A 21,882-nucleotide genomic window follows, 5' to 3' on the forward strand; every position below is an offset into this window, starting at 1 on the left:
TTGGCTGAAAACGGCATCTCAGACGAAATTGGGCAGCGATTCAGAAGGCCAGAATACAGAACACTTCTTAATAGGGCTGCGCAGAAGCTGAGGAGATTATTGAAGACTATTAGAGACGAAACATTCAAGGAATACATCGGAAATCTTTCTAACCTGATAGAGACGGATGCACCTTATGGAAGGCTACGAAGGAACTACTACAATCCCCAAGCACGCTTCCTGCCCTACAGAGACGTACTGGATCATGAGTAAGGAATGACAAAGGGAAGGCTTCACACTTAGACGAAACATTCCAACCTCACGATGACGAGGTCCTAGTGATGAGAATATTGAAGACTTCTTAGAGAGCCCAATGCCGATAAGCCGAGAGCTTTCCGATAAGATCGATCTCAACAAGAGAGTTACTAAAATTAATTGACCAGAAAATGCGACTAAAGAAAGCCCCGGATTTTGACTTAGTGACGCACAAAATGTTTGTCATGCCACCCCTTAAAGTTACATTAAGAATCTCTTTAACGCTGTTCTGCGGACGTCTTACTTTCCAGCGGAATGAAAGGTATCACAGGTGGTAATAATCTTGAAACCAGGGAAGCTTGCGCAGGAGGTTTCTTTTACAGGCTAATTAGCCTCTTATCGGTCATATCTAAATTGTTTGAAAAACTGTTACTTCGCAGGCTTAGGCCAGTTTTGGAGGGTAAGAGGATTATTCCAGACCAAAAATTTGAATTCAGGTACGGCCACTATACCATCGAGCAATCCCATAGAATCGTCAAGGTCATCAGTGGATGTTGGGAGAAAAAGAAAATTCTGCTCGGCGGCATTCTTAGACATCCAACAAACCTTTGATAAGGTGGTTGCATCGTATGCTTCATAAATTAAAATTAAAACTTTCTCAACCATACTACTTTGTCTTATTGAATTATCTTGAGAGTCATTTCTCTCAGGTAAGATGTAATGATGAGTTATCGAAATTCTTTAGATTAGGTCAGGTATCCTTCAGGGCTCTGTACCAGGAGGTACAGATTCCGTACTCACAGCGGACCTTCCAGCCTTGGAAGATTGTATCGTAGCCATATTTTCCGATGACACTGCTATCCTTGCCTTTAACAAAGACCCTGGCCTAGCCTAAAGTGATCTACAAATGGCATTAGACCTTGTTTCTGCACGACAGAAAAAATGGAGAATTAAAGTTAATCAGAATAAATCAAGGCATGTCACATTCACTATGCGAAAAGATTCCAGTGTATACTTGGATGGGTCTTGATCCCACAAACAGAGAGTCTGCGGTACCTAGGACTTCACTTAGATCGACGTTTTACATGGCAGTGTCACGTGAGGATGAAAAGAAAACAACTAAACGAGAAGTTTAGGGAACTGTATTTATTGGCTGTTACGAAGAAACTCACGCCTCACGTTATCCAATAAACTACTGATTTAGAAGGTTATCCTGCGACCAATCTGGACTTACGCTGTGGATTTGTGGGGAACAGCAAGTAATAGTAACATAGATATCATATAACGCTTCCAAAACTAAGTAACGAGAGCAGTGGCACAATGTTTCACACGAAATGATAAAATTCACAAATATCTAGAGCTTCCGACAGTTCGTGAGGTTGTGAGACAACATAGTGTTAAGTACCAGCAACGACTTAAAAATCAGTCAACCACTTAGCAATCAATCTGCTTGATAACAGCAGGGACGTCAGAAGATTGAAACGTCTCCATTAGCTTGACTTAGGGGCTATTGCATGACAGTTTGATAAATTACAACGCCAAATCTAGCGAAATTATTTTTATTTATTTATTAATGTTTTATTTTTGTGGACTACGAAGTGTTGGCAGAAATATTTTTTCTAATGGACTTTAAGATTACTGATGATTATTATGATTTACTTTTTATGAGTGTTCCTTAAGAACTTTTTATCATGTCCTTGTCAAGCGACTTATTTATAGTTCCACTTAAGGACCCGATTGTAAATATAGTTGGTTGTTATTGAAAAAAGATTATTGAAACTGTTACGTTTTTTTGGTGTAGTAGGAAGTTTATAATCAATCCTTCCTTTTATAGTTTATAAAGGCAAGGTAATTTTGTATTTTAATGATGAAAATAAATTTTACATTATAAAAATTAATCTCCGTTACTCATTAGTCTTATTCCAGTACATTAAGCGTCTACCACAAATATAAAGTAATATAAAATGATATTCTGAGTGGAAACTTCAGAGTTTTAGCCGGTTCATTATTATTAATTCTTTTTTTTCGAGAAGAGAGGAAAATCATCCAAGGACACCAAGGGTGGTGGTATTACCTGTTCGTGTAGGAACTCACTAAAAATCGTTCTTTCACCACTTTTTCCCCGGACTGGGACTGCTTTCCCAATACTTCAGTCCGGGGCTGTCTGATGTCTTAAGAACATCCCTCCTATATATACCACCTTCCTAGTCGCCCAGGAGTCCACTAGTTAATCCCCTCCTTCTTACGTCTCAGGACCCGTTCGTTATAAGTCGATACCGAATCCCAGCCTCCTTATCCCTCAAAATTGATTGGAAAATTTTGTCAGAAGAGACTTCTGCCAACATCAAGTAGCTCCTTTCGTTCTAGGCAACTGTAACATGCTTCACCATTTTCTCTCTCAAAGTACTAGCACTGGGAAGTGCTAATTTTCCCCATACGATGGAAGTACTTGCGTAAGTAGCTGTGTCCTGTGAGGAAATAGGTCAGATAAAAATTCATCTTACCTGCATTCGACTCATCCAAGGTGTCGAACTTTAATGAGAATAATAGTTCACTTCCTTACTGCCGCACCGACGTACTTCATCGTAGGAGGCAATGGTGGGACGGTGACATAACAACAACAACAATAATAATATTATTAATTATTTGTTAAATATTATTATTAGGAGCTCTAATATCAGGTTAAAAAATAATCACAGATCAGTTATGTTATTATTATTTATTTATATAACTGTATGTAATTTATTTATATAACTTTATTTAAATAACTATTAAAATTTTATTTAGCATAAACGAACAAAATATACGAGTATATTTATAAATTTGAATTGCTTCAGTTATTTGGAACGACCGGCTACCCTATTATATTTCCCCTTTTGTCCTTTTATTACTTTAAATTAATGACAAATCCTTTACCTTAGTTAACATGGAGAAGAAGACTTAATTTCCAAGCAGACAAGTTCTGAGATTCATAAAACGTATGTAGGCTGGGAACATTAACTAAAATAAACTTTTTCTTCTCACAATTTCTTCAAAAGGAAATAAGCATTCCATAATACTTACAAACTATAAAAGATTATAATATGTCTGGTATTATTGGTCAAATTACTCCTTTGAAATCTTATAAAGGTCCTTTCCAAAGGTCTCATGCTGTAGCGAAATTGTCAGTGAAGGATTCACACACATTACTGTAGTTATGTAAGTGTTTTTATATTATACTTTTATTACCTATATTTGTTTGATTGCAGTAAAGTAATTTCATCTCTATTTTTTTTTTTTTCATAAATATCTTCAAATATTTCATAAATAAACATCTAAATAATAATTTTTTTAGCGTTTTTTATTTGCGATTTAAATTCAGTAACATTTTAGCACACTTCTTTCTTTCTATACATAATGCATTAATTAGTTGCTTTATTATGTATATTTTTGTACGCAAGTGTAATCGATACTGTCTCCAGGTATCACCTTTTATGATGCTTCGTTTAACGGCATTATGCCTGACGAGGTAATTCTACGTAACATGACTACATGTACTATTATTATATTGAAAAGGGGCACATAGACTGTTTTAGGATGACAACCAAATGTGTAGCAACAGATATGTTGGAAAATTTTAGAATGCGAAAAGAAAAAAAGAAAAAGAGAAATCCCAGCAAAAATGTTTAATGCATTTCATATTCCATTTATTTTATTTACGTAATATTTCTTGGCATAAAAAGCATCTAAAATCTTTGTTAGAGACACATTTTCTTTTATCATCTTAGATATCTTTCTATTTTATTTGTTTAATGTTTAATGGATGTTGGTTTGTTTTTTTTCTTTGTCTTATAGGAAGTGTATAAAGATCCAATTTTCAAATTAAAACGGATCTTTTGGTTTTGAGGATATATATTCAAAAAAAAAAATTTTTTTTTGTGTTTGATTTTCTGAATCTGATCTTAGTTTTTGTAGTACGTAATTTTGTGAGATTTTAGTTAAATATTTTTATTGTAATAAGTAAATATATTTAATATTAAGTACATTTTAACTTTCAGTATTTAACGAAATATAATATTCACTTGGTGTAGTATAAAAAAAATCCGACATTTTGTTGTTAGTTCCTAATTAATAGTCAAGATTGGAATTCTATGAAAATGTATATATTTTTTTATACAATTTATTAAAACGAAAAGTCACTATTTTTCTTGCAAGTTACTTTTTATTATGATTTTATATTCCAACTGTTGTATAACACATAGGAAGCATTACTACCGATAAAAAAGCGATCCATTTTGATTTTTAATTTTTTTTACTTTGATGTCTGTGATATTAGAAATAAAAGAAACCTGATAAAAATATTGTAACAAGACTGGTATAATGGACCTGATTAACGGATTCCTGCCAATTAAGAAGAAAGTAATAGAAAATATAATAATGAGGAATCCAGAAAGGGGCTAAACGAAACCCTTGTAGTAAAGCTAACAAGTCCGTTTAACAAACGTCCTTTGTAATACTGCCCACTGAAACACGTAAACAAAAGTTGCTCCGTGAGAAGGGTTACCGGACTAGAAAAATGCGAGGGTGGATGTTCATTCTCACTCTTCGAGTTGGTTCCGGTCCTACAGCTAAAGAGGATGGGCATGTATAAATACTCCAAGGAAAACCAGTTGACGATTAGTCTGCGAGAGAGGGCTACGATATATTTCTGCGAGATGCGTTCTGCGAGAGTGTTCTAAGCGAGGAGTTATTACGCGACTCAGTACAAGGAGCAAATTTCTAGTGCGTACATGTTCGACGCGATTAAGGTGACGTCACAAGTAATTCCAGTTCATGAAAACAAGAAGTGGTTCAGTGAGTTACTGTTAGATTATAAGTGAAAGAGATAATGTACTAAATTTCGTTAATAAATTGTTAGGGTAGTTTTATTTGTGACAGCAGGAGTATTTGTAGTGAAAAAACTTTTTATTTGTCTTATCTATTGTATTATTATTGTTAATACAAGACTAATTGTTAAAAGTTTTAAGATTAGCGGTCATGCTAATGTCTTTTGTCAATGCGACTGAATTCCGGTTTTCAATATTTTACTGCTTGTAAATAAATCCTGACGGCAACTTTAAATTCTGTTTTGTATGTAATCACTGTTTATTATTATTATTATTATTGTTGTTGTGAGTTATTTATTATTTCTATTATCATTAATGTTATTATCGTTGATTTGTCTTGTCTTGTTTTACTTACGTTCTTAAACTAATAAATTATAATAATACAAACATTTTCAATTGTCAGTCTCTCAATGTCCTGATCTAGTCGCAAACACGCGACAGTATGTTTAGAATGGTAAAATTAGATATGGTCATCGTCCTTCATGGCGCGAGTGCTGGCGTCTCGGTCTTTCATCCAGAGGTCCCGGGTTCGAATCCCAATCAGGCTTGGCATTTTCACACGGTACAAAAAATTGTCATTTATCTCATCCTCTGAAGTAATTCCTAACGGTGGTTCCGGAGATTTAAAAAAATAAATAAATAAATATGGTCATTATTTGTAGAAGTCTATTTTTCTTTGTATCTTAGGTTTTATTAAAATCATTAAAATGCATCAAATATAATAATATTGATTCTATTAATTTTTGGGACAAATGTTATAAATGATGGAATGAATACTTTCCCTTTTCTCTCATTCTTGTTTATTGATATATTATTTATCCCTTACTGAATATTCTATTATATATATCTTCCAGAAGATATGTGCGTATTTTTCGAAAGGAAACTATCCTAATGAAAATTTTACTCCGTCCAGTTTTATGAAAAGATAAATAATACAACGCAACAAAAAAATATTTGTAAAATAATCCGCTTTCTAAACATTAGAGTTTTATTCAAAATAAATAGATTTAAATTTTAATTAATTTTTTTAATGTAAAATAGCTCAAAAAACTTATCATTTTTGTGGTTTTTTTTGGTTTTTTCTCGTGACACCTTTAAGTACATTATCAGTAATAATGTACTTAAAGTTTAAGTTAAAAGTTAAATAGCACCTTTAATTTTAATTTCACGCTGATAAATTTTTAAGTTGTGAAAAAATTCGGAAAGGTTTAGTAACATCTTATCTACCTTTTTAAACGTATTTTTTTTATCTTAATTTTGGTGAATTTTTTAAACAATTTCCATATTTACGAGTGTTTTTTGATTCATATATAATAGTTTATAGATCAAGTTCTAGAAGGTTCATTTATTTACCTGTTATTATTGTCAATTTTTTTTTTTTTTTAATTTATTCTTTTTACCATTTTTTAGAGATAAAGCCAATATTAAGTATAACCTTAATAAATTTTGAACCCTAATCTATAATTATGTTTCGAGAATTAAACCTGGTTTTTTGCAAATGACAAGCGGCTGTTTCTTCACCCTGGCTTCTGAATATTTTTTCCTCTTAAATAAACTTTTTCAGTTATTGGTAAGTATTTTATCGCTTCGTTCCTGGGAAGAATACTTTATGTGTCTATTATTATACTTGTAGTGAATCGCACGGCAATTCAAATAATGATGTATTTTATTTTTTTAGTACTGGGGCCCATTATACGTTTCTACTGTTACAGTATCTTCAGATTTGTCTCTACTTCCTTTACCTTGCTGTTACCTTTCGTATAGCTTGTTACTTCCTGTTTCCCCCCTACATTTCTTTACAATGGTGAAAAATGATTTCTTTTCTTCATTTTTTTTCATCTTGAAAACGCAAGAACGTTTTCTCCACTCTTGTGGGAGAATTGTTAGCTTGTAAGTCAGTCATTCTAGTCGTACAAACTGTCTCGGTTTCGAAATTTTCTTAACGATGCTATTTTTATTTTCCTTTTTCGTTTCTTGATGTATTGTGAGATAATAATAATACTACATTTTTTACTGAATTTCTTCATCAACCAGATGTCATTTCAATTTATACAAATTTTATTTTTATAATTAGAAAATAAACGTAATTTTTATTTGAATTGCGTCTTCAGCTAACATTTAATCCTTACATTTGTTTCATTATGATAACCGAGTTATTTGTATACTGTTAAAAATAGATTTATCATCTACTTAAATTACTTTAACGTTACTTGCTCTTTGTAAAATGAATTATTATTCTGTCCGTTGCCCGAAATTACGCGTATTACGACTAATGTTTAGGTTGTTCGTTTTAAAACTTATCAATTACTATGATAAAATATAAAAAATGTTTACTAATTGTTTACTTGAATAAAAACTTAAAATACAGTACGGTAATCAAATCTATTTAACATTAACTGAGTCAAAGTAGTGAAAAAATCTTGTGACAACTATAACAGAATCAATCTTAAGTAACCTTCTAAACATTTCTGCGCTCAATAATAACTTTCATGTTAACTTACAGAAAGTTTCTTCTTCATTACAAAATTCGTCTTAAAAAATCTAAAGAAAAACTAAAGAAAACAGAAAGAAAAGTATTCTTTCTTAATTACTTTTTAACCTAACTCAACTACGTCCGTAAAAATGTATATATATTTTTTTTAATATATCGTATTTATTGCTAACAAATTTAACGCTTTTCATTTTTCTGGTCCAAGTTTTCTAGTATTTAGTCCAGCAGGTTTCCGGATATCGACATAATTAAACTGAACTCCAATTTCAGTTAGGAATGATTATTTTTAACAAAATTAATTTCCTGTCCGTTTTGCAAAGCTAAGAAAGAAAATATGAATAGCAATGTATAATTAACCAATATTTGAAATGATTAATCTATTTCCTTTCATTACGAATTGGTCGTTTCAAACGACTGTAGCATTTTCATGGTACTGCTGCTACGTTAAGGATTAAAGTTATTAGATCGAGAAATAAACTTAACTTTTGTTTAAAAACAAATGAAAATGTTCTTTATAGATACATTTGCTTTTTTTATTGCTTAAAGAGAAATACATTTACCGTTGTACTCGTTGTACTTGATTTCTTCATTTCAGTGACAGAATGAAATCATTTGTAAAGTTACAGGTTAAGCACTCAATAGGACGATAATAATGGAGTTTGGAATCAACATTTAAAAGTAGATTAGATTACGAATCGTCGGTGATGTTAAATGCAATTGGTCGAATTGCTAAGTACAACAAAGAGAAGCATGAATGGGACAAATGAGGTGGAGTTGTGCGTCGTCCAAAAAGGAGTGAATAGCGAATAAATTGTTGATTATCAGAAGAGGTTCTATGTTCTCACGAACAGAACGAGTAGTTCGTCTACCTAAAAAAAAGTACTGAATTTTTGTTGCTTTTTTCGCAAAAAGCTTCGATATTTTCAACCTTTCTTTTACTATAGATACAGTGAAAGGGCGGAAATGACATAACGTTGGCAAAACTTCTACACCGTTTGCTAAAAAAATAAGTGGTTACACAAAGAGAGTTATTGGCAGAGCATGGCAAATAGTAGTAACACTGCGGGCGTGCGTGTTTACTTACATATATATTTAAATAAACGCAATTCTCTACGTTTATTAATAAAAAATATAAGAAAAATATAAAATGAAATATCAATTTTCTTTTATATTATATTTTCATTGTCAAATATTTTAAGAATACTCAACTTCTTTTTTTTGGGCAACGAAAAAATAGTCAAACATTTTGTTCATCAGCTACTTGATTGAATAGAGTTCTCTTTTCGTTTCTTTTCTTTTATAATAGGTCTTATTATAATCTAATAATATTTGATATAACTTTTATCTTAGTTTTTTTAACTTCCTTCATAAATTCTAATTCGGTATATCCTTACCCTTTTCCCTTTTCAGACTGTATAACTTACTCTTATGGCAAATTCTAAAATTCCAAACTCTTAACTCAAAAAATATGTCCTTGATTTTCTGGAGGACTGAGTAGAGGAATATTTTATCAAAATTTTACCTATGAGACTATTATCATATTTTATTTCAAGCTCAGTGGAATGACAGAATGCTGATAGATTTTTATCAATAGAACTTAAAATCTGTAGTTTTCTATTTATTTTAGCTACGTAAATGAGATGTTAAGATTTCAATCAAAAATTTTAAATTGAAATCGTTGACAGCTATAAAAGCTGTAATTACACTTCAGTTTTAACTCGATTTAGTGGTAAATTAATAAAATCCTGTGTGTGAAATTAATCTAACTACGAGTATCTTAAATTTTATCTTTTGTTATGAACAAAAAGAAAGTAATTAATAAGAAGTAAACATCGATTACTTGTACTATTTCAGGAAAAATTCCTTAAACATTCATTAACAAATTTAGTGTCTATAATCCGATTATCTAATTCTCACGGACACAGAAGATCCCTCATTAATTTCTCAGGATTCCTTTAGAATGTGTGTACATCTTAAATAGAGATTTGCCAGTATTTATAGATTATTTATTGTTAGTTGACAAAGTTACAAAAAAGTAAGAATGGATTCTTTTTAATCGACGTTTACAATAATATAATCTTATTGAGATAATATTTCTTACACTGTTTCAGGAAATTATGTTTATTCCCCTGATTTTAACTGAAAAATATTTTCTTTATTATATATTTTATTTTCATTTAAATCTCTTCCTTCAAATATGAATATTCTCCTAGCTAGATAATTCTTGGCCTTGAAAAACGTTTCCAGGGATAATCATACTTGATGGGGATTATCGTTATTACACGAAATTTTAATTGTCGTTATTATACGAAATAGTTATTCCATTTTAAGTATTAGGCTAATGGTAAATAATAACAAATAAATTATTTTCCTATTTATTTTTTAGTAGACATCAGTTCCAGTTGAATAAGAATTATTATGTACATTCAAGGCTTTCTCACGACCAAAGCCATCAGTTTCTATTATTTTGTTTATTTACTTTTTGTAGGTAAAGATTTTCTGATGCATCTTCTATCTGAAAGAAATGAAATTAAGTAATTAAGTTTCTTCCAGATAACTTCAGTGTAAGAATTTTAAAATAAAACATTTTATGGTAACATATACCATTTGATATGCAAAGGATTTCAAGGGAATTTTCAAGAAAATTAGCTTAAATTAAAAAACAAGATGTTAAAAATATTACTCATTCCCACATTTCGGGCAGCTAACCAGGCTCTGTGGTAGTTATTTTACGTCTTTTTTGTATTTTCCATTTTTTATCAAATTTGTTCTTTCTTTCCATTTTTTCTTCTTAACTAGTTTTTTCCCAATACAGGAGATGGCTTCTCCCCAAAATTCTCTTATGGGGCTTCTCCCCATAATTTAAATTAAAATAAAATAATCTTTTATAAGAAATTAATCGATTTTAATTAAATTAGTTTTGTTCGATTAAAAATTAAAAGAAACCTTCTAACAATTTTTACTGTTCGCTAAGAAAATTATTATTTATATTTAAGTGTATCTCTTAATATTTATAAATTTCAGAATTGAATCACTAAAAAAAAATCTGATGTGGACATCATATGGACTTCCTTGTACGCCTATTAAATTACATATACACATTTTTTGCTGCACTTCATTTAAACTTATTTCATTTGAAAGTGAGATACGATCCTCCAATTCTTTAATAAAGTGGACAGTTACAGAATTTCATTGTGGTGGACACCACATTGCATCAAATTTTTTGTGGTGTCCATATCAGCATTTTATTTTGGTTTATTTTTTTTTTTTCACGTCGCTCAGATAGTTATGTGGTGTAAGTGGGAACGTGCCGGTCCGTAACCATGCACACATCGGTTTGAATCCGACTTCATATAATTTTTATTTTTTTTTAACTTAAATTTATTGATTTATTAATAATTATTAACCTCTGTAAAAATTTTTGAATTAAAATAAAAAGTACATAAAATGTTATTTAACTTCTGATTTGTTAACACATTTTTTTTTTTTAATTGTTTTTATTGAATATTATTTATTGTAAAAACAATTTTGGGCACGTTTGGTCCAGTCGATTTTTTTTGTGTCGCACTCTAAATCACTTTATATCTCCAGAACTACTCGACCTATTTTGACCAAACTTGGTAAAATTTTATCTATATATCTTTAACCTCTATACTATCTTTACTTTTGTATTACTTCAAAAAGTGAAAGGGGTGAGGCTGTAGAGCAAGGTCACCCTCAGTATCTCAAGATTTTTCGTAATTAAGATATTATTTTTCTTAGGCACATTTGTTAAAAATTAAAAAATAATATTTAAAAAAAAAAATGTTTTTGCAAAATCGCACCTCCACCTCAAAAGGTTCTCTAAATAAAGTAGTAGCTGAGTGGGTAAACTGTGTCATTATTAGCCTCTGTCTCACCATTAGGAGCGGGTAGCACTGATTAACAGCTACTATACTTATATGTAGTATTGTGACGACACAGGTGACCGGTAGAATTAAATAAATGAATTTATTTAAAGTGTAAAAAAATATTTAAAGTAGCCTCTAGTACTGCCACACCCACGCGACTGAAATACGGTTTGCGCACGCGCTTTAGTTAGAATCATTGAATTAAATAAACAAAAAATATTATATTTAAATAAAATGATACATATTTTAAATTAAGTTTTGTGTATAAGCCGTCCATCAGAAAAAGGCCGCGTGAGGGAGAGTCCTACAACTGTGTTCAGCATTTATTTATTTTATAAAGGCAAACAATTTTGATTGGTTATTGTCAGCTGAGCAGTATGAGAAAAATAGTGTCAAACTTTTCAAGGTACGTAGGTCTTTAATAGAATTTCGACGAAAAACAGTAAAGTGTAGTAGAAAAAAAAATGCATGATCAGAATGAAACAAATTCATTCAAGTAACATCTTGAATAAAAATGCGTGAACTAGACCTATGCTAATAATATTAGTTGAAAAGATTTGCCTTGAAAGCTAAACCTATATCAAAATCAGTTTTTTTAGGATATATATATATATATATATATATATATATATATATATATATATATATATATATAATATCCATTTCTCAAGATTGTGCACTATATAATTGAAAAATTGAATGAATATATTCAGGAATCGATGTTGTAAATTCCACTTTTTTGTTTATTCCTGGTTATTTTTTCAGATTTTTTTGTTTAAAAAGTTTTGTATTTCCACTATCTAAATCGAGCAATGTGTTATAAATTGTTTTACATAAAAAATATATTTCTTTTTATTATTTACCTTACTTTTTTTATGGGTTTGACTTTTGTAAAGTATTCCAGATACAAGCAGCACTAATCACGAGTTCGTTCTCAGAAACTTACGATAGACTACTTATTGTGCAGCTAATTACTCAGTCATAATCAGAATGAATGTATCACTTAAAAGGCTAGATATCTTCTATTGTTCGGTATCCTTGGAATAATTATGCACAAAACATTGTAATTTAAGATATTACTATAATTCGTTTAGCGAAGAAGATAATCACATCATTGACGTGGGAACTTCGTGTTGTCTGGGACACACATAATTTTGACATACATAAGATTTTTGACAATTTTTTGACAAAATATTTTCATTAATTACATATTAACACAGTCTATATTTTAAAAATATTTATTTATTCATTTTTTAAATATACATCTTAATAATTTCTGAATAATTGTAATAAATTTATGTACTCCCATACCAGCTGAAAATGGCTAGGTTGAATAGTTTGATTTTTATGCAATATTTTATCGAATAGACAAGGACAGACAACAGCACATGATTCTCACTGTTAACTGTTTAACGAAATACTCAGTTAAAATTCATAATAAAAAAAATAATAGAAAATTAAAAACTTAGTAGAATACATTTAAACTTAGTAGAATATATATTAGTAGAATATAACTTAGTAGAATATAGAAAACTTAGTAGAATATATTTATATTCTACTTACAACATGGTAATAGAGATAATTTCGCTTAATAAAATGTAGTCTAGAGATGTTTAAATGAGAGAAAAAATAGTTATATGAATCGGTATAATCAAATGCTACTTAGTACAATCAATATTTCTAGACTGAAAATTGCTAGAAGTAATTTTCGTTTGGTCGTATGATTTACGAAGTAGCATTCGGTTCCTTTCCATCAATAAGCATTCTCATTGGTTGAGTTCAGTTTCATTAAATGAATAATATTTACGTTAAATATTTATTGCTTTATTTATTTACGATTAACAATTATTGGACAGTTAATATCTTATGTTGCGTAAGAAAGTAATCATCCAAATATAGACAAAATTCTTGTTTTAACACACAAATTTGTGTAATCAGAAATAGATTTCTTAATTATGTACTTTGCAAGTAATTTTTAGCGACATGACTTCAAAAATAATTTAGCATCATATTGTATCGACTGTTTTACCAAAGAAAAACTTACTTCAAACTGTAAACATATATATGAATGAAGTCAAAAAAAACGAATTCGTTTAAAAGTCATGTATTTTATTATGCCATAATCTATGATTTGTTTTACTTATTTTTTAATCATAAAATATATACTGTAATCAATAATATTATTGTATGTCAGGAGAGCTACCTGCTGCGGTGCATGATGGAAGCGGCGGCACAGTCAGAGTGGCCTCTTGCCTGGTCGCCACGTGGCTTCTCACAATTTGTTGCTTGGTAGCCAGCGACTGTCCTGCATTGTGCCGGTGACATTTTTAGTCTTCTCTTGACAACAATCTTCAAGGTAATATATATTTTTTTATTACTATTTATATACAAAGTAATAATAATTATAATAATGATTTCGTTCCATTAATTATTTTGTATCCTTACAACAATTAATATGCTTGTTTACCGATTTTACCTTAGAAACAGCGATGTTTTCTATGGTGATGGTGTCTTCTTTCGTGCCCATAAGCTGTATTATGCTTACAAAGTTGTAAATTTCGCCTATTTGTTTCTTCTTCTTCAACATTATCTTCAGATGTTTTAGGAGGTTGTGATGTATGTTTACATTCCGGACAAGAATGTACACGTAGCAGAGGCTGTCTACCATGGTATTTTAAACATAAATATTTTAGGTCTTGTTCTCTGGCAATTAGGCCACGAATTGCGTCCAAGATCTGGATAACAGTGTTGACAAACCGGGCCCAATATAAATGCAGGTCCTTATATTCTGCAAGATGAAAATTCGTCTGAACGAGAGTCCGCATAAAAAACTCCATCCAGCGCTGCACTGATTCGTTGATATGCTCCGTGTAATACTCCAATAGCACTTTGAACCGGATGCGTGATCGTTGACGGTATCCAGGTGTTGCTCCAGGACTGGCGAGGGCGTTCCACTTTACAAGCGCTCCGGCGGGTAGTCTCCTGGGCAGGAAGAGTACGTAGTGGGACATGGCGAACGTGGCAGATTCCGCTTTTGATTTCACTGGACGTTTGCAACGCGTTCGGTTCAGTGGAGTAGGAAGCAATCATGGCGGCTCTCACAGCTCAGGGTCAGTGCTTACATCAGAAGGCAGATCGGAGAATATTTGTATGACAGGCAAGTGAGGATTGAGACTCTGGATGGTCCGATTAACTGTATTCTTGGCCGGGGAGTTCCGCAGGGATCAGTGTTAGGCACCCTCCTCTGGATTCTTTTTTATGACGGTATTTGAGGTTTCCCATGCCGGCGGAAATTAAACTAATTGCTTATGCAGACGATCTCTGCATTCTTGTAAGCGAAGCTACGGAAGAAGAAGTGGGGGCAAAAGAAAATCAAGCCCTACAAACGGTTTATTCATGGTTGGGTGATCATGGTATAGATTTATCCGTACATAAATGCGAATACATCATGTTTACTGGTCGGCGTCAGTAAGGGACCTAGTCTTAAGGATAGACTATAAATAGGCGGACGTGTACACGCTACCTGAGGAGGGTCCCGTTGGACAAAAACCTGAAATTCAGTGACCACGTCCTGTATTGCTGCGAAAAGGCTGGAAAAACGGTTCGGTCAATCACTACCTTGTTGGCTGGACAAAGGGCATCAAGGATATCGAAGAGGAGACTCATCACCTCGGTGGTGGCCACTTCTTTGCTATATGCGGCTCCGGTATGGATCGCTGCCACAAACGTTAGGCGTAATGTTGTGAGCCTTCAGGACGTTCATAGGCGTGTTCTCCTGGTGTGATCGCAGGATATCGTACAGTCTCGTATGAGGCGACTTGCGTCCTGTCGTCCGTTCCTCCGATTGAGCCGTTGGCCCAGGAATACACGTTCTGTTTTGACGGTGTGGACAGTTCTGAGGCCGCAGATATAATCCGTAGAAAATGGAAGGAGAGGTGCTGGTCAGGAGACCGAGCAGGCTGGACCAAACGAATTGTCACGGATCGTGACATTTGGCTTGACAGGCGGCACGGTGAGTTCGGTTAATACGTGACTCAATTTTACGGGGCACGGTGGTTTTGAAAGTTTTTACCTGTATAAATTCTACAGAAGGTCCTCACCCCGTTGCATGTATTGTGACGGGGAGAATGACGCAGAACACGCCATATTTGTGTGTAATGAATGGCAGAATCAGAGAAGAACGGCCGGGATTAATGGGCTTCAGGTAGAGAATCTTTTGACGTTTATTTTAGGGTTGGAAGCCAACTGGATGAAGTTTGAGACCTTCGCGACAAGGTCCTCACCACCAAGGTGGCAGAGGGCTGGAGAAGAGTGTTCTAGATGATGTCAGAGTAGGGAAGGGTAAACAGCCCCATCCGTGAGTGGTCGCATGCTTAGGTGTGTGTCCTACAATGATCGGGTGGGAACTCCAGGGGCCAGTAGGTGGGGAAAAGGTTAAGACCGAGACCCGACTGCGGGAGGGGGGTGCTGGGAACGGCATTGCCGGGCCTGGTTCTTCCCCTTCCCGTGGTTACAGGCAAATCTAATGACCGAGACCCGGTCTCTGTCGGACGGGCTGGGTACGACATAGTTGGGCCTGGTTACCGTCCACTGGAGATTTGAGGCAGGCAATAGAAGATCCAACCGGGGAGGGGGCCCGACCTGCCGTGCCGGATTTTTAGCCGGTGGTGGGGAGGCCTCCTTTGAGTTAAAGGACACGCCTCCGGGCCGAGTATTCTTAATTGGATGCCCGGCCCGGGGATGTAGAAATAAAAAATAAAAAAGAGGTGTTGCTTCAGGAGTTATCAAGATGTAACTGTTTGTTTCTTTGATAATTCTCCTTATTCAGATCAACTTTCATTTTATAATAAAAAAATAAGTTATAATTATATTAGACATATAATTTATACAAAATAATCAACTATAAAAAATTATGGATAAAAAAATATTTATATACTTTTTCAAGAAATAAAATTAAAAAATACAGATCTATTAGATCGTTTATCTATATCTAAATCCATTAGAAAGAGATTAATTTTTCAGATAAATATATCGAATTATTCATTACCCTTATTTATTTTATGACTATTTTTGATTGAATTATTTGATATTTACTTGTTCCATTTTATAATCTGCAAATCGTTATTTTCATATATTTGTACTGTATCTTACATCTTCAAAATATAAGTACATCCAAACATAAGTATATCCTTATCGTTGTTTATATAATAGTTTTATATTCATATATTTTCTAGATTAAATTAGACTAAATTAAATTAAATCAACTTAAATTACTAAATTTAATAAACGTGAATTTCTTGAAGATGTATCTACAACCTTAAGTAATTCTTGTAAAACATAGCTACCGGGTTCTTTTTTCTTTAATTTTATTAAAACTACTGTCACAACAATTTAAAATAATACCTTGTTTAAAAATCTATTTTCTTTGTTTTTCTTCGGAACTGTTTGGTATATTTTGTTTCGGTAAACCTCTACATCCATTTAAATAATTTTAAAAATTAGTTTCTTCTTGGCGTTGTGAGGGACGGTAGAATAGTCTCCTGCTATTTCTCTTTCTTGTCATAACAGGCGACTAAAATGAGAGTATCAGACTTGCAGAAACTCCAGGTTTGTTTCTTCTTCCACAAAGCGCAGTTACTGCTCTGGTGATTAGTGATATTTAGACATATCTGTGTTTTTTCGACTATTGCTGTTAGTTATATAACGATCAAGCATGGCTAATGGCCCAAGCAGCCGATGTTATACGTTCCCTCCTTCACAAAAAAATGTATTTCCTTAATCTGTCTTTCACGAGAATAAATGCCTACGTTGTCTCTTTTAATCTGTTTTTTCTAATACTTTCCTTACATTAAATTCTTGCTGTTGTATTTTACTACCTAAACAGGAAATTTTTTTAATTAGAATAGGCCTATTACGTTTTCTCAACGTAATATTTAAATTACAGTTACCGTCTGAAACATTTCATTTTTTTTCTTTATAACTGATTATTTTTATACATAATTTTTCTTTGTTATTCGCATGTATAAAGATAAATACATAAATAGCTTAATATGAAATTTCTAATATTGTTCATTCTTTTATAAAGTCAATTTATTTTTATTTCATTCATTTCCCTATTCTACTATGGTTGAAAAAAGAAAAGTTTTTTAAATCTAATAAATAGTAACATTAATTCTAGAGGGACTTTTTAAAATGTTCTATCCGATACCAACTTTCTTTAACGTAACATTTCTACCTCAACTACTTCCTCATCTTCTGTTGTCAAAACCTATTTTACTCATACAAGCTTTAATTTGAGAAGAATTGTTTGTGCAATTATAATTAAACTAAAATGTGATGCACACGATTAAAAACTCTCTCTCTCTCTCTCTCTCTATATATATATATATAATATAGTTGCTATACACATATGTTTACACATACAGTTACTATATATATATATTTAATGTTTCAAGAATCTTGATTTTTTTAAGGTAAATAATTTAATCATATGCTTCTTCTTCTTCTGTTCTTTGATCCCTTAACAAATGTATGGGCGAGGGTAGCTCGGAGCCAGTACGTTGTTCTGGATGCCGCTGAAAAACGAGCATTTGATTTAATCGTATATAATTTTTAATGTTTGCTCGTATGTAATGTCTTTAAATTTCAAATAAAATTAAATTACCACAAGTTATACCCACATACACATATGTAGAATAGCTTTGGATTTGCTTGTTTGATGCACTTCTCTTTTCATTTTATACTGTATAAATTTCTTAGCCACAATATACTTTTTATACTTTCAATTATCTTTTTCATAATTTCTAATGAAACAGATAGTATTTATTTTTTTTTACATATTTATCTGGAAACTTTCTTCGAGAACCGCAGTTCGCTAACCCTGGATTTTGTAATAAATTACTCTTTACCTTGTCCTTTTTAAAAGATTCCACTGTAAACTTCTCTCCCTCCAAGCCGACCAGAATTTTTTTCTATTTACCAATACATATAATTTTCTGCATTTTCCTTATTTTATTACTTTCGTAACACAAACACATATGTAGAAGTACACGCAATAATTTACCATTTTTCAAAAAAGCTCTAGAAAGCGGTTTAAAATCACGAAATAACTGTGACACTGGACGCTATCACGGTATAGGGAAAACGCGAAGAGATCAAGAACTGAACCTCAATTTTGCTTAGTGAAAATAGAACTTTTTTGGTTGATAGGGATGTGTAAATACATATATGTGCTACAGGCTACGCCACGCATCATATATAAACTCTCACGCATCCACAACTTCAATTTATATGTGTGTGTATATATTTGTATTCATTGTTAAACTTTAGCACATCTGAGCCTTATTAGCATTTAGATTGCGAGTGAGGCTACACACAATTGCAGTTAGCATCAGTACAAGTAGCTGCACACACGTTTACACAATGCATACAAGATCTTAGTTAGCAGAATTCTCTATTCTATCGACCATCTTCCATCTCGCCTAAAATTAAGTACAGTATGTGTTTAACTAAGTCTGAAGTTATTTGATATAAGACCGCAGTGTGAATATAAACTAAAAGAAACATCAATGTTGCTTGCCAACCACCCTGCGGGGAACTCCATTTTGTTTGGTAATATTTATGTTTTCTCAAATAAACAAAAATTTCACATATATTTGTATAAATTATGTTTCACCATTTATAATATTTTAGTATGTTTGACATATACGAACATAAAAATGTGTGAAATTAGTTATATATTAATTAATTAATTTAATAGTTGATAAAGGAAGAAAAAAGTATTACAAGAAGGAAACTTAAAATAGGAATACTTACAGTTTCAAAATAAAACTGAAGGATTGATTATGTGTGTGAAACGATTCAAATGTGACAGTTATTGAAAACTCGCTTTGAAAATGGATTAATGCAGGAAGTTGAACTGTAAACTACTTCAGACCGCACTGAAAACTAAACTTCTCTCAAGTAACTTAACTGTGTCGTAATTACAATCTGATTATGTCTCTAAATCGGTAGAGACACTTAAAATTCGTACATATTCAACGTGAACTCAAATTATAGATTCATATAGTGACTGATAGAGCAACGATAAAATACACTCCATAGAAAAGCATATCCTAATCAAAAATTAGATTTTGGTTTAGAGCTCTACTCTGTCATATACCATGACCATCTATAGCTGCATTATAATAAATATAGGTGAACTGTATAATAAAGTTATTGAGTGCGGTTGTATTTGGTTGGGACCCGCAAGTTAATTGATCCCTCTCACATAAAGTGATAGAGCACTTAATTCTGTAACATACTTTAGAGTTGCAAACCAAGAAACGTGTATTTAATTAGAATCCAACAACAAATGGTGGCAGGAAAGCAGAACTAAGACTATCGTTATCGTTAAAAATTAAGTTGTTTGAAGAAGTGAAGCGAAATTTACAGTGAATAAAAAACAAATTTTTCCAAATTTCTATAAGACTTCCAGAAAAACGTTAAAAATGTGTAAATTATTATACTAATATAAACCGCTTTAAAATGCTTTTCAATTTATTTACTGGAAAAATGAAAATAGATTACCATTTTAAAAGTAAAGTAATTTCATACATATACACCCGTCAATATTAAGCAATATAGCATATTATCCTCTCTACTAAACGAATTGATTATTGTTACTATAATTCTACGTTGCTGCTCTTATGAACATTTTAACTGTTTTAATTGTTTTTATTATTTATCAGAACTCTTCATAGATCAACGTTAAAAAGTGTTTTAATGATTATAATGGTCAGTTTCACAAAACTTAATTTTAATGTGACCCTGTTTTACGGTTTCATTATCTACATTTCAGCTAAAAATGTACTACATTAAACTTAATAGGTAAATGTATTACAACATTAGAGAACAGGATAATGTTTAAATCAGTATGGGTTCAATCTAGAATGATGTAAAAACAGAGAGGATATAGTGAAGGAAGAACCTCTTTTCCGTAGAATATTGTTTTTGGCCACCGGTATTCTGACAGATAAGCTAGACCGTTCTGTACATGTTAAACAAGTGGAAAATTCACAATATAATAATTCGTAAATCAAAACAAACCGCTTGCACTTCCTAAATAATAATCCGACTTCAAAACGCACATCCCCTTGTACACGTACGTGTATAAATGTATCATATGCTACACATTGCATATAATACCGTGTTGGAGATGAGAGGATGAGCATTTTGGTTAAACTGGAAAGGGACCCCCTAGATTTGGTAGTTGAGATTGGAGCGGGATAGTTATTCCCGTTATCTGTTTTCGACGTTGACATCATGTTTTCTTTATAATAACGACAGTTAAAATAACAGCACAAAATAATTCGTAACTGTGTGTAGTTTAAACAATGGCAATAAAATTTAAACCTGTTGTTAGCGAGTAAATGCAGAATCAACGACAGAAAAAGTCTGATACGATCGCTTCAGGGGAGGGTTATGTTTATGTCAAACCTTTGTTAATACGAAATAACCAATAAAACCAGAAATGACTTTGTCATTCACTGATGACAGAATAACTGTTACTGATAACACCATACATGTTACTCTTCTTCAGTCTATGATTTTATAGTGTAATGATAGGCTTTAGTCCTGTTCACCCTTATCACACAACTCTGTTCTTTGATAGTACCATATAAATAGACAGAATATTCGTGTAACGACAAACCAATTTATGTGCTTTCAAATCTACAAATACTATTGAACAATCGAAATTAATCATAAATAGAAACATTTCATTGTTGTCTATATTATTATTATATATAAATATGCAAGTAAACGTTAATAAATACGTTGATAGGTATCAAAAATATTTTCTTTCATTAAAGAAGTGCATAATATGTTCAAATTTACATAATAAAAATAAATGATTATTATTTCCTTGTTGAAGTTGTAAATTTATTGCTTTTCATCCGCATGTTCCGGGGTTAAATCCCGGTCTATCGTGGCATTTTTCATACGCCAAAAAATCCATCATCAGTAACTATTATTGGTCTTCATCCATTATTGTATAAGTAAATAAATAAGTAATATTCTCTCTTAACCGTGCTTATCTATTTTATTTTTGATCTTCTTCTCCTTTGAATTTATCTCGCTTCTCCAAATAATGTATTTTAAAATAATATCTCTAGTAACACTAAAATTTTGTTAATATATTAAAATATTTTTTTGCGTCGTAGTTTTCTTTAGCCAGGCGGTAGTTTTCATTTCCTTCTGTTCTCCTACCTCGGCTTTCCTAATACTAATTCAATAATGTTTCCCATAAAATATTCAAGTAATAGTTTAAATTATTTTGAATTATTATCTTATCAGTCTGAAATCTATTTTTTATATTTTTAGTTATAGTCTATTTTTTATTACCTATGTTAACAGTCGAACG

General features: G+C 31.9%; 1 protein-coding gene across 2 annotated transcripts in view; it reads left to right on the forward strand.

Moving 5' to 3' along the window:
• LOC142320960 (zwei Ig domain protein zig-8-like) overlaps positions 1-21,882 on the forward strand; it is a 970,121-nt gene that overhangs the window by 945,723 nt on the left and 2,516 nt on the right. For both annotated transcript variants that reach the window (XM_075358949.1, XM_075358948.1), the window contains one exon: positions 13,675-13,836. In XM_075358949.1, coding sequence (XP_075215064.1) covers positions 13,675-13,802 — 128 coding nt within the window. In that variant the 3' untranslated portion in view covers positions 13,803-13,836. The remainder of the gene's footprint in view (positions 1-13,674; positions 13,837-21,882) is intronic.

The sequence above is a fragment of the Lycorma delicatula genome, chromosome 3 (genome assembly GCF_047948215.1).
Source record: "Lycorma delicatula isolate Av1 chromosome 3, ASM4794821v1, whole genome shotgun sequence".
Taxonomy (NCBI): domain Eukaryota; kingdom Metazoa; phylum Arthropoda; class Insecta; order Hemiptera; family Fulgoridae; genus Lycorma; species Lycorma delicatula.